Source organism: Miniopterus natalensis, chromosome X (genome assembly GCF_054644295.1).
Source record: "Miniopterus natalensis isolate mMinNat1 chromosome X, mMinNat1.hap1, whole genome shotgun sequence".
In the NCBI taxonomy this organism is placed as follows: domain Eukaryota; kingdom Metazoa; phylum Chordata; class Mammalia; order Chiroptera; family Miniopteridae; genus Miniopterus; species Miniopterus natalensis.
The window spans coordinates 71,525,466-71,537,965 of NC_142103.1; the positions used below are offsets into that span (position 1 = coordinate 71,525,466).

The 12,500-nt window shown below is 46.4% G+C and overlaps 1 protein-coding gene, 1 non-coding gene and 2 pseudogenes across 4 annotated transcripts in view; 2 read left to right on the forward strand and 2 right to left on the reverse strand.

Moving 5' to 3' along the window:
• Window positions 1-370: 370 nt before the first annotated feature.
• Window positions 371-1,642, reverse strand: LOC107538830 (cellular tumor antigen p53 pseudogene; annotated as a pseudogene).
• A 331-nt stretch (window positions 1,643-1,973) lies between these two features.
• Window positions 1,974-2,314, forward strand: LOC107538829 (small ribosomal subunit protein eS27 pseudogene; annotated as a pseudogene).
• Window positions 2,315-5,503: 3,189 nt separating this feature from the next.
• Window positions 5,504-5,609, reverse strand: LOC148090561 (U6 spliceosomal RNA). Its single transcript, XR_015713742.1, has one exon. It is a non-coding gene; the product is annotated as a U6 spliceosomal RNA (small nuclear RNA).
• Window positions 5,610-7,322: 1,713 nt separating this feature from the next.
• PHF8 (PHD finger protein 8) overlaps window positions 7,323-12,500 on the forward strand; it is a 71,088-nt gene continuing 65,910 nt past the window's right edge. Inside the window, exons 1-2 of one of the 3 annotated variants that reach the window (XM_016215180.2) lie at window positions 7,323-7,985; window positions 8,918-9,107. In XM_016215180.2, the coding sequence (XP_016070666.1) occupies window positions 9,010-9,107 (98 nt within the window). In that variant the 5' untranslated portion in view covers window positions 7,323-7,985; window positions 8,918-9,009. Of the gene's footprint in view, window positions 7,986-8,917; window positions 9,108-12,500 lie in introns of those variants that run through there. The other 2 variants (XM_087829421.1, XM_016215181.2) reach the window with 2 other exon arrangements.

Consider the following 12,500-nt stretch of genomic DNA (forward strand, 5'->3'; position numbering starts at 1 on the left):
GGTATAAAAGGGGAAGAGAGGGGTGCGGGTGAGGAATACAGATGTGACTTACAGACTGTAGAAGGAACTGATCTTGCACATTTGCGGGAAGTAAAACAGATCTTGGAAGGAATGAAATCCTCCAGGGTATGGGATCGGGTGAGATCTCCTCTTAGGTAGTGAGGTTCACCAAGATGTTAGACAGGATTTGGCCAGACCAGCAGAGAAGGGACTTAGAAATTCCCTCCTCTTAACCAGCTGCGCAGTCCACCAACGGGTCTTTCTGAGGCGCACCTGAACCAAGCAGAGGTTGAAGCTCCTAAGCCCCCAAAAATGCCAGGAAAGGGGGACAAGGGTGGGGGTATCAACGGGGGACAGGAAGCAGGAGATGTCAGTCTGAGTCAGGTCCCTCTCTCTTGAACATGGGTTTTTTTACGGCGGGAGGTGGATTGTCCCTTTTCAGACTTCAGGTGGCTGGAGTGAGTCTTGCTTCCCCCTGGGTCCTTTCCAGCCTGGGCATCCTTTAGCTCTAAGGCTTCATTCAATTCTCGGAACATCTCAAAGCGCTCCCGCCCTCGGATCTGAAGGGTGAAGTATTCTCCATCCATTGGCATCTTTGGCGGGGGAGAGGAGTCAGTGTCGGTGGGCGGTGCTCGCTTCGTGCTCCCAGGGGGCTGCTTGGGACAAGGCTCCCCCTTCCTGCGGAAATTTTCTTCCTCTGTGCGCCGGTCTCTCCCAGGACAGGCGCAAATACGCACTTCAAAGCTGTTCCGTCCCAGCAGATTCCCATTGGGGTCCTCCAGCGTGATGATGGCGAGGATGGGCCGCCGGTTCATGCCCCCCAGGCAGGAGCTGTTACACATGAAGTTGTAGCGGACGGTGGTACAGTCCGAGCCCACCTCGGGCGGCTTATAGGGCACCACCACACTATGTCGAAACGTGATTTTGTCCTCCAAATACTGGGCACCCGAATTCCCTTCCACCCGGATGAGATGCTGAGGAGGGGCCAGACCATCACTATAGTCAGAGCAGCGCTCATGGTGGGGGCAGCGCCTCACAACCTCTGTCATGTGCTCAGGCTTCTTGTAGATGGCCATGGCACGGACACGGGTGTCGAGCGGGGGTGGGGAGCTGACCCACAGCTGCACGGGGCAGGTCTTTGCCAGCTGGCAAAACAGCTTGTTGAGGGTAGGGGAGTACGTGCAGGTTGCAGACTTGGCTGTCCCAGAATTCAGGAATCCTAAACGGAAACCATAGGTACCGGGGTAGGTCTTCTGGGAAGGGACAAAGGATGACAGGGGCCAGGAGATGCCTGGTGCTAGGAGAGCAGCTGCTGGTGCAGGAGTTGCTGGTGTACTGGAGGCTTCATTTGGATCTTTGTCCAGACAGTTTGCAAGGCCTTGGGGCAGCAGCAGTTCATTCACTGTCTGGGAGACTGCGGGGGTCAGAACATTGTTTTCATGAAGTAGATTCCACAAGTCTGAAAATATCTCCTGACTCAGAGGGGGCTCCATGAGTTCTGACGGTGGCCCATCCATTGCAGCTCCCTGGAAGGCAGTGTGGCTGAACTTCAGGGGAGCGTATCACCACCCTGGGAAGCACCCTCCGAGGCCAGATGCCAGGTGATCCCAGAGGCTCAGGGGACACCTGTGTCCAGGACGGTGGCTTTGGACTTTTTTCTGAAAAAGTATTTCAAAATATAAATGTTAATGCATCTAGAGCTGATGATTTCTTGTGGAAAAAATTTTCTAAAAAGATTTAACTCTTCATACAAATCAGTTTTGTGTAAATCTAATTTTAAATATAAATTTATATAATAACATTTAATGTTTCCTCTGTCATTTCCTGTAATTTGCGGAGATGTACTATAGACAGATGCTTGTGTCCCACCCCTCATTCATATGTTGATGGTATTAGGAGGTAGGGTCTTGGGGAGGTGATTAGGTTTTGAGGGTGGAGATTAGTGCCCTTAAGAAAGAGACGGTGGCTTTCTGGCGGTGACGACCTCCCCACGACAATATGCCTCTTGCTAAGGATCTCCTTCATCCCTCTCCGGAAGAGGAGAAGAGGAAACACAAGAAGAAGCGCCTGGTGCAGAGCCCCAATTCCTACTTCATGGATGTGAAATGCCGAGGATGCTATAAAATCCCCACCGTCTTTAGCCCTGCACAAACGGCAGTTTTGTGTGTTGGTTGCTCCACTGTTCTCTGTCAGCCAACAGGAGGAAAAGCAAGGCTTACAGAAGGATGCTCCTTCAGAAGGAAGCAGCACTAAAAGCGCCTCCAATTAAGATGAGTGGGGAACCATCCCAATAAACACATTTTGGATACAAAAAAAGAAAAAAAAGAAAGAGACGGTGAAGAGCTCTTTCGCCTTCCACCACACAGCAAGAAGATGGCCATCTATGACCAGAAAGTGGGCTCTCACCAGACACGGAATCTGCCAGCACCTTGATCTTGGACTTCTCAACCTCCAAAACTAGGAAAAATTAATTTTTGTTTATTAGCCACCCAATCCATGGCATTTTCATTATAGCAGCCCGAACAGATTAAGACAAGGTCATAAAAGAAATTTAAAAATGGCTTCATGATTTATTTATAATTCAAAATGCCTGTTTGTTCATTCTACCACTGCATCTTCAACTACAAGGAAAACACTTTTAAATTGTCTTCCTCATTAATAATCAGTTCATCCAACACTTTCATCTAATGTATCTAATGTGACAATCTTTAAATTTAATTTCCATTTCTAAACCTCTGGATATTTGCTTTACAATGTTGTACCAGTGTTCAAAACCAGAGATTCTGAACTCTTCCAATATTTCTAATAACCTTTTGATATATTTTACTGCAAAGTCCATGGGTACGCTTTAATTTTGTAGTAATTTACTGGCAAGGCTTGCTCCCTGATCACCAGCAATCGCTCTCCCAGTGCTCAGGCCAGAGTTACTATTTGTGCAGATGCTGCAGGATCAGACCCTGATAGCAGAAAGGCAAGAATACTTCTCACTATGGTCCTGTCACTGTTACCACCACTACTGCTTCTGCAACTGCTTCCACCACTGTCACTGACTCAGTGTCTCCCCTCCGGGCCCCATGGTACCCCATAATGCCCCAGATGCGCTTGTACATGCCAGACAGCCTGACCAACTGCTCAGCATGTGCGCCACTTGCCGTGTTCACGGGCTGTGCACACTGCCACCCAGTGTATCTCTTCTGCTCATGTGTATGCTCCATTGCCACATGGGACTACACTTACAAGACACAAATCCAAAGGTAAAATTATTAAGAATGTCAAGATGGCGACAGCAGAGCATTAAACTAAGCCTGAAGCCCCTCCTGGGAGCTGAGTCCTGCACAGGTGGCAGAACCCTAAAGCTGGCCCTGGAGGAGTGGGCTGGTGTTCTCAGCTACCTAGTTTAGCACCTGGGGGACCATCCTGAGAGTTTTTATTCCAAGTGAGTGTAAGCCCTATCTTGTTACTCTGATTCAAATCATGCGAAGAAACATTGATTACCTTCCCCCATTACATGGATCTTAGAGACACTAGTGGCTGTAAATCCACACCAGATACAGTGGTCACCTAGATCGCCAGAAGGCCCAGATTGGATACATACTGGCTAAGGGACCTTGAGCAAGTGATAGAAAGTCTCTATACTCAGCTTCCCTACCCATAAAATGGGGCTAGTACTAGTACCTATCTCAAAACGGCTGCTGCAAGGATTGAATGAGTTAATCCATGTGAAGAGTTTAGAGCAGTGGTGAGCACACAGTAAATTCTCAGATAATGTTATTTCTCATTATTCTGTCTTTTGTTTTCCCTGTCCTTTTACTTTCGAGTCTATTTTGGAGCAAGCCTGTTCTTTCTCATGTAATTCTTTCCCATGCTCCCCACCCCTTTCCTCGTGTATTTTATAGTTCACTTTAGCCCTCATCATTTTTTTCATCTCAACAATTACATGTACATGTATGCAGAGGTGAATCAGAAGAGAGTCCGCTGAGGTTCCCTCTAGGGAAGCAAGCAGGAACTGAGTGGTGGTCAGCAGGGATCTTCAGCCTGTTTGAATCTCTGCAATGGGAATGTATTTACTATTGCCTAATTACAAATAAGTGTTTACAACTGTTACGTGGAGGTGGGGTAGGGGAGGGAGGTTTCCAGGACAGCCCCATGCTATGGCAGCCAATTCAGATCATGCACTGATGCTGTGAGAGGCACCAGAGCGCACACTTCCAGGGCAGCAGCCAGCTGCCTGCCATCCATGGGAATATCAAGAATTCTTTGTCAGCAAATTTAACTGCCTCAGATTCAGTCCCCTGACAGCTTTGCCTTCCCCATCATCTATCCTTCAGTACCCCCACCTCACCTCCTAAGAACACGGGGGAGGAACTTCTAGGGGTGGGTACCAACGTACCTGGGTCAAATTCCACCTCCTGAGAAGCCTTCCCTGACACACCCACTGAACATATTTGAATTAATTATGGCTCCATTTGTTCCCACACATGTTGTTCAAACCTCTAGTTAGCACTCAGAGTTTGACCTTTTTCAGCCTTGTTATTGTACATTGAACCTTGCCTCCTTCATTAGATTGTCCGAATATCCCTTTAGGATACACACACGGTCTCTCATTCATGTCTGGAGAACCCACCCAAAGCCCCACCTGTACTCCTCCCAGTCCATCACAAATGCTCAGGAGGTGTAACTGGGAGGGTGCCCTGAACTGGCCCTCCCACCACAATGGGTATTTTGTGCTTTTTATTTCTCCTGCCTTGCCCCTGGCCAACTCTTCTTGTCATTCAGGTCTCAGATCACGTCACCTTCAAGAGGCCTTCCTTAACCACCCTATCTAAAATAGACTATCTTTCATCCAAATCTTTCTCTCATAATGTGTTTTATTTTCTTCATAGCACTCTCTGCAATCTGAAATTCTCTTATTTGCCTCACTTTATTGTCTGTCTCCGTCACTGGAATGTGAATCGCAGGAGGGCAGGGACCTTTTCTTTTTTGTTTACCCTTGAATCCCCAGTGTCTAGAACAGTGCCTGGTATATAGTAGGTGCTCAATAAATATATGAATGAAACTGTATTTATTTACTGACTGACCCCCCAGCAGAATGTCAGCTCCATGAAGGCCCGGACCTTATGTGCGTTACTGCTACATCCTCAGCACCTAGCACCATGCCTGGTGCACAGTAAATGCCCAACAAAGAATTGTTGGGTGAGTTACTGTTCCACACATACCTTAACTCCACATATTCCAAACTAAACTTAGTCTCTTCTTCCTTACCAAACCTGCTTTTCCTCGTGTACTCCAGCTCAATCACCATCCACTCTGACACCCAATCCAGAAATGAACACACAGTCTTCACTCATTCACCCACTATTTTCAATCAGTCCCCAAGCCCTGCCTAGTCAACCTCCAAAATATCCCACTTATCTGATCCTTTTCTACCCCTGCTACAACTATCCTGACTCGGGCGTCATCTTTTTTTCATGACTAATGCCACAGTCTCTTACCTCTATGCCTCCTTCTTTTTGAAAATGTTGTGAATTTGCACATCATCCTTGTGTAGGGGCCATGCTAATCTCTTCTGTGTCTTTCCAATTTAATACACGTGCTGCTGAAGTGGGCATCCTCCTGCCTCCTTGTGAAGCTAAGAAAGCTTTCTTAATAAGCTTGCCATATGGTTACATGGTCATGTTTTATAAAGTTTGTAAAATAAATTTAAACCACAATTGGTTAAAACTACTGTCCCTTCTTACTGAGAGTTTCCCTGGTCACATTTCCCCTTGTATCAGGTGGTGTTGGAGCTGCCTCAGACATTTTTGAGATCCAGATAAGTGGAAGTTGATTTGGGGCACACATTTGGTTTGGGTTTAGTGGGACATTTATATGTGGCCGTTATAACTTGTATTTATAGTTATTACCCAGGAATGGCTTCTAGAAATATTCATACTGTCTACCCTTTGAACCTAATTTTGTATTAACAAGCGTATATTCTTTTCTTTAAGAAGTTCCACCTCGCAAACTCTGTAAGCTTCAGGTGCCGCTAAACCTTGATTTTCCTCTGGCTATGACACAAATGTAACTCAGCTGTTCTTGCTCAGAGACCTTTAGTGGTTTGTTATTGCTTGCAGGATAAAATCTAATAATCATTTTTCAACTGTTTCCCCGGGTGTCTCCATGCATTTGTATTTGTTGATCCTTTTATCTGCAATGTTAATTTAGTGAAATTTTATGTATCCTCCAAGTCTCCCTGAAATCTTCCTTGACAGCAGCAAGCGGCTGCTGAGGCACTTTCTTAGCTTTATTTTGCAATTTGCAAGAGGTATCTGTGTGCTTACTGGACGTTTATTCCAATTGTTGACTTGCAAGCTTGTCTCCTGGTCTGGCAATTTCTCACTGCACAGTCCCTCTTTCCATCATTGTACCCCCAGGGCCTAACCCACTATCACTTAGAAAACAGGTGTGCACACACCCACTTTCTTTTTTAAAGCATGGGACCCTTTGAGAAAATGAAATAATAAGAGGATTCCTGGAGAACATTTAAAAATGCCTGAGAAAACCAGCGCCATCTTGAAGCAGGTGTGTGGAGCTCCATTCATTCAATCTCTTCTCCCACCTAGCCCTCAGGCTGGAGTCAGAAAATCGTGGGACATGTGCAGGGAAATATTTGAACTGTATCTGAACTGAACTGAAGTGAAGCAACAGGGTCAGAGAAGAGAGTTCGGAGGGAGCTAGGAAATTGACAGAAGCTATAAAGAGGAAACGAGGGACAGAGGACAGAGCGCGGGGGTAGTAGAGGGTGTAAGGCTGTTTCCGGGCTCTGAAATGCAAGTCATCCCTAAACCTGTGTCCTATTTTGGGGTAGTAACAGAGCTTCCTTACAGGGTGAATACATGACTCGGAGATCGTGTGAAAGAGCTTAGCCTGCAAAGGACCTCACTGAACGGGAGCTGAGGGGAATACTCCGCCTCTGTCCTGGCCCAAGCCCGCCCCCACCGCCACCTCTTCATTTTGCAATTTGCAGACAGAGTTCGCCTCCTCTCATAGGAGACGAGGCTGGGAAGAGTGCGTGTGTAGTGATGGCGGAGGTGCTTAACAACCTCCTTGCCTTGGAAGGTTCTGGCTCCTCTCAAAATGGAGCCAAACGACCACCTCGTCTAAGATGGCGGCTTCCCCGCCTCTAAGCTCAAGGTCCTCGGCGTCCATTGGGCACCTAGAGGAGAAGAGCCGGTCCAAAGGTAGCCTAGTTCCGCCCCCTCCTTTCTCAAGGCCGCGCCCCGCCCCGATGACGTCTCGCGGGAGCCGGTGGCCCTCCCTGCTTCATCTGTGCCGCTGGGCGTTCGGGTGCCGGCTCTCGTAAGATGGCTGTCGGGTCGCCTCCTTGTGGTAGCGCCGCCACTCTCAGTATGGTAGCTGTTTACCCTGTATTCTCCTCCCCTCTCCGCTTCAACTTCCTCGTTTTGAATAAACTTTATTGACTACTACGAATTTGCCTCCCACTGCTACCGGGAGAAGCCCGGCGACTTTTCGGGCCATTTTCCTCAGAATTGGCCGCCGGCTCCTCTCCTTCCTCGTTGGTTTGCTCGCAGCGAGCTCCTGCCGGTCCAGCGACGACACCACTCGCCCGGTCTCCGGGCGGCCTCTGGACTAGGCCCGAGCCACGGTCTCCAGTAGGCCCTACCGGCCGGCCTGGGGAAGTGCTGTGGAGAAAGCTGCCCGGAAGCATCGCTGGGCGACCAGGGCTGAGCGACCCAGCGGGTGGTCGCAGGGGCCAACAAGCAAGGTTCGCTGCGCTACAGTGAAAATCCCAGAATTCGGCGCGCGCCGCCGGTGGGGCCGGAACTGCCGGCCGAGCCTCCGCCAAGCGACGGGCAGAGTGGCTCCGGAGCGAGCCCGGCCGCCGGCGCGTTGCTGGGTCTGAGCTCCGCGGGCGGGAGTAATTCCAGCAGCTTTGCGGATGAGGAGGTCCCTGTAGGGCTCGGGACGGTAGACATTCTTGTCAGGTGAGGGGCGTGAGGAGGTTCCTGCCAGTTTGGGAGGTGTGAAGAGATTCTCGTAAGTTTCCGGGCTGCAGGGATGTTCCTGTCAGTTTTGGGATCTCTAAGGAGATCCTGGTCAGTTTTGGGGAACGGGGAGACCTCGTCAGTTTTGGGGGGTTGGGAGAAGATGCTTGCCAGTGTCCGAGCGGTGGGAAGGAAACAAATCCTTGCTCAGTCGCAGAAGTGTGAGGAAATTGTAGTCAGTTTCAGGGGGTTTTAAGTGACCCTTTTTAGTTTCAGGGGTGCGGTGAGAACCCTGTTTGAAATAGAGGACGAGCTGACGAGTTTTACAATTGTGATTTATTTCAGTTGTTGGGCTGATGAGGCTCCGGACTAGTCAGGGGTGGAATGACTGGGAGAGTTCTCAGAACAAGACCCCAGAACTGTGATTTGAGTTGGGCGCCTCTGTCTTTCTCTTGAAGGCAGCGAGGTAATTTGGGAGCTATCCGAGCTCATATACATGGATTCCTCATCTCTCTCCAGTTGCCTCTATTTGGGGGCAGAGAGAAGGGTCTTTGGCTGAGCTCCCCCATCCTCATTCTGGCGTCATAATAAAGAGCGCTCTGGGAAGCAAGGTTGCAGGCAAGAAGAGGGTGCAGTGAGGGATTAAAGATCCTTCCTTATAGGCGTCAGACATTTCCCTGAAGCCCAGAAAGAAGTTCTCGCTGACTCTGGGGGCCCGGAGGAGGTAGTGAGGGGGGAAAAAAAGCCTCCAGGGCATAGCGCAGGTCTTTATTTGTTAAAGCTATTCTGGAGGCGGGTGGACTTTCTCAGATTGCCCCCTACAGCCACACCCCTGTGTTGCATCCCAGCTGAGGTAACTCCCATTTGTGAACTGAGGGTTGGTACCCTGGGGCACCTGATTCACTCCGTAAAAAAGTGTTGTTTGTGCCCAGCCATAGTCCAGGAAGGACACGTGCTGCTGCCTCCCACTCCTCTGGACGCTCCGAACCTGGCTCGCTACAGAACGCTCCAAGGCCAGGTGAAGATGGCCACGGTGCCGGTGTATTGCCTTTGCCGGCTGCCTTACGATGTGACCCGCTTCATGATCGAGTGTGACATGTGCCAGGACTGGTTTCACGGCAGGTAAGGAGGGCAGGCCAGGTGGGACAGGGTGCAGTGGTAATGTTCACTTGCTTTTCTCAGCTCTGTTTCAGGTTCCCACTCAGACTTTATTTCCCTCTCTCTCTGGGAGAATTAACTCCAATCCATCTCCCAGACCCAGGTTTCTCCATTCCTCCTTGCAGACTAGGGTCTAGCTGACACTGGCCTCTGGTTTCTCCTCTTTTTTCTCTTTTCCCATATGTATTTTTTCTTTGCATCCTTCTTTTGACTTTAAAAAAAAAAAAAAAATTAGAACATACTTTCTTTCCAGCCACAAGGCAAGGTATCATTTGGTAATTTTGTTTTACCTCAAATCCAGACTTTGGAGGAGACAGTACTACTTTTTTGAGATACTTGAGTCCAACAAACATGGATTTGAGTTCTGGCTTTGCAACTTATCACAAGTTTACCTTGGGCAAATTGCTTTGCCTCTCTGATCCTCATTGTCTTCACCTATAAAATATATCTAATACATCCTTCCTGATTATTTAAAGCATTTTGCATGCACTCAGTAAATGGAGGCAGACATGTAGCAGTATTTTATTTCTATAGTATTTATCTGCAGAACCATCCAACTAAATTGAATTAAGCAGAAGAGATATTGGGTAAAAACAGCAGGAGTAAAACCACTGATGAACCCCCTCCAGTTTACCATGTGTGCGCATGAGCACCTGTCATCCAGGATTCCAGAGAGGTTATTGTGTGGAATAAAACTGTAATATTATCCTATTATTGGGACTTAAATCCCTGCTATAGAAAGAAAACTATGAGAGGGCTTTGTACACTGGAGTACAACAAAACAGTATATGGCACCTTCCTCCTGTTGCATGTTAGATTTTAGAATTTTCAGTTGTCACTTGTCCCTTCCAAAGGAGCTGTTCCTGTTATCACACCCAAGACCAAACTTAAGGTGCTGGTGTTTTTAAAATTCTGCTCTCAGTAGGGACTGCCTCATATGGCACATCCAAATTCATATTTATCTGATTTTTATTGAGTATTCACTGTGTGCCAGGTGCAGAATTCTGTTTACTGCCTCATGTTATTTCATTTCAGAGGGGACAGATATAGAGGGTAGGGCCTTTTCCTTTCCTCTAAAATTAAGTGGGAATTAAGATGTCTTTCAGGACTCCCAGTGACTTTGCTAGTGCTGATCAAGTCACTCCTCTGCTTAAGATTATTTTGGTGGTTCCACTACAGAAGAAAATTCAGTCTTCTTTGTGTGACAAACAAGACCTTTTGTGATCTACTGTTCAGTCTCAGTTCCCGCCACTCCTTCTCCCTTGTTCTTTATGCCTCAGCAAGACTGAACTACTTATAGTTCTAAGACAAATTTTCTCTGACTCTTTTGTCTTTGCACATTCTATTTTGACTAATGTCCTCTCTTTTACAACTCATAGTATACCTCTTCTATAAAAGGCCGCCTTCCTCTGACTTCCCATTGCACTTTGTGTACATCCTTATCGAAAGTAATTATTTCATCATATCATAGTTATAAATACATCTGTGTCACTCATTAGCTGGAGCTACCTCAGGGCAGCTCTTCATTTTTGGTGTTCCCAGAACCTAGTTTAGTGCTAAACATTTAATAGATACTGAATACATTTTATTTTTTTTATGTTTCCCATTGCTTTTCAGAGAGAGTGGAAGGGAGAGAGAGAGAGAGAGAGAGGGAGAGAGAGACACATCGACTCATTGCCTCCCACATGCACCCCAACCAGGGCCGTGGATTGAGCCTGCAACTGAGGAACGTGCCCTTGGCTGGAATTGAACCTGGGACCCTTCAGTCTGCCAGCTGATACTCCAACCACTGAGCCAAACAGGCCAGGGCAATGCTGAGTACATTTTAAAATTAAGTTTATTGAGGTAACATTGGTTAATAACATTATGTAAATTTCAGCTGTACAACAATATAATTCGATATCTATATACTCTATTGTGTGCTCACCACCAAGTGTCTAGTTTCCTTTCATTACCATATATTTGATCCCCTTTACCCAATTCATCCTCTCCCTACCCCTTACATTTTTGAATGAAGAAGTGAATGAATCTTCATGAAAAGAGCTATTCCTGTGGACCTTCTTTTGGATTGTGTGGGAAGTGTGTAGATTCAAACCTGGAAAGTAAACTCTTACCCGCAATATAGAGACCCTGTTTTCACAGTTTGGGAACAAGAAACAGGAACGAATGCTTTCTCAGTGCTTACTGTGTGCCAGGCCCCATGATAGGACTGCATAAATTATCTCAACCTGCACCCAGTCCTAAAAGTTACATATTTCTTTTTTAAATAATGTTTTAATTTTTTTCCTTATATAGTTGAGACATGCTTATTATAGAAAATAAAAAAGAATAAAGAAGGAAATAAAAATCACCTGAGTCTACTATCCAGCACAGTCCACTGTTAAATTTTTTTTTTGCATTAACTCCATTTTTTTGTTGTTAATCCACACCCAAGGTATTTTTTCCATTGATTTTTAGAGAGAGTGAAAAGGAGGGAGAGAGGGAGAGAAACAGAAAGAAACATCCATGTGCAAGAGAAACACACCAATTGATTGCCTCCTGCATGTGCCCCAACTGGGCCAGGGAATGAACCTGCAGCCCAGGTAGGTGCCTTTGACCAGAAATTGAACCAGCGACCCTTTGGTGTGTGGGTTGACACTCTAGCTGCTAAGCCACACTGGCCATGGCTAGCTCCCATCATTGACTTAGAATATAAATATGTATTTTTACAACATAGGATTGTATTATAAATACCATTCTATAGCCTGAGTTTTTATTCCTATTTAATATTATAATGTGAATATTTTACTTGATTTCTGCTATATCACCATATGTATTTGCCCTCTATGATTGGATGCTTATGTTGTTTCTACTTTTTTATACTGTAAATAACATTGTGATGTGAGGGAAACTAGGGGTTCTGAAATGTTTTGCATTTTAATATTGGTGCTGGTTAAAATGAGAAGAAAAACATAGTAGTGAGCATCTTTGCACAGTAGAGACTTGACATTTGAAAGGAACACCACTGAGGCCTTTAAGAGTTCCAAATTTACAAATATGGACATGGGTTGATGGGCCAGGCCCCTCCTTAATCACATTTCTGTGATGAGTCTTGTGTTTCTGTGCATACCCTGACACAAGTTAACTGCCTTAATTTTTTTTTAATGAAAGTTTTTATCTCTTCTCATGCTTGTCTTTATGGGCTTCCAGAGAACAAGAAGGCCAGCTGAGAATCAGGTTCTTGGTGCATGGTTGCTCTTGCTTCTCAGTACATCGCTCACACACGCACACACTTCCATTTAAGTTTGTACTTCAGCACGATTGAAAATTACTAAATATTGTGGACTTTTCATGGTTGCTCATGATAGTTAATTCCAC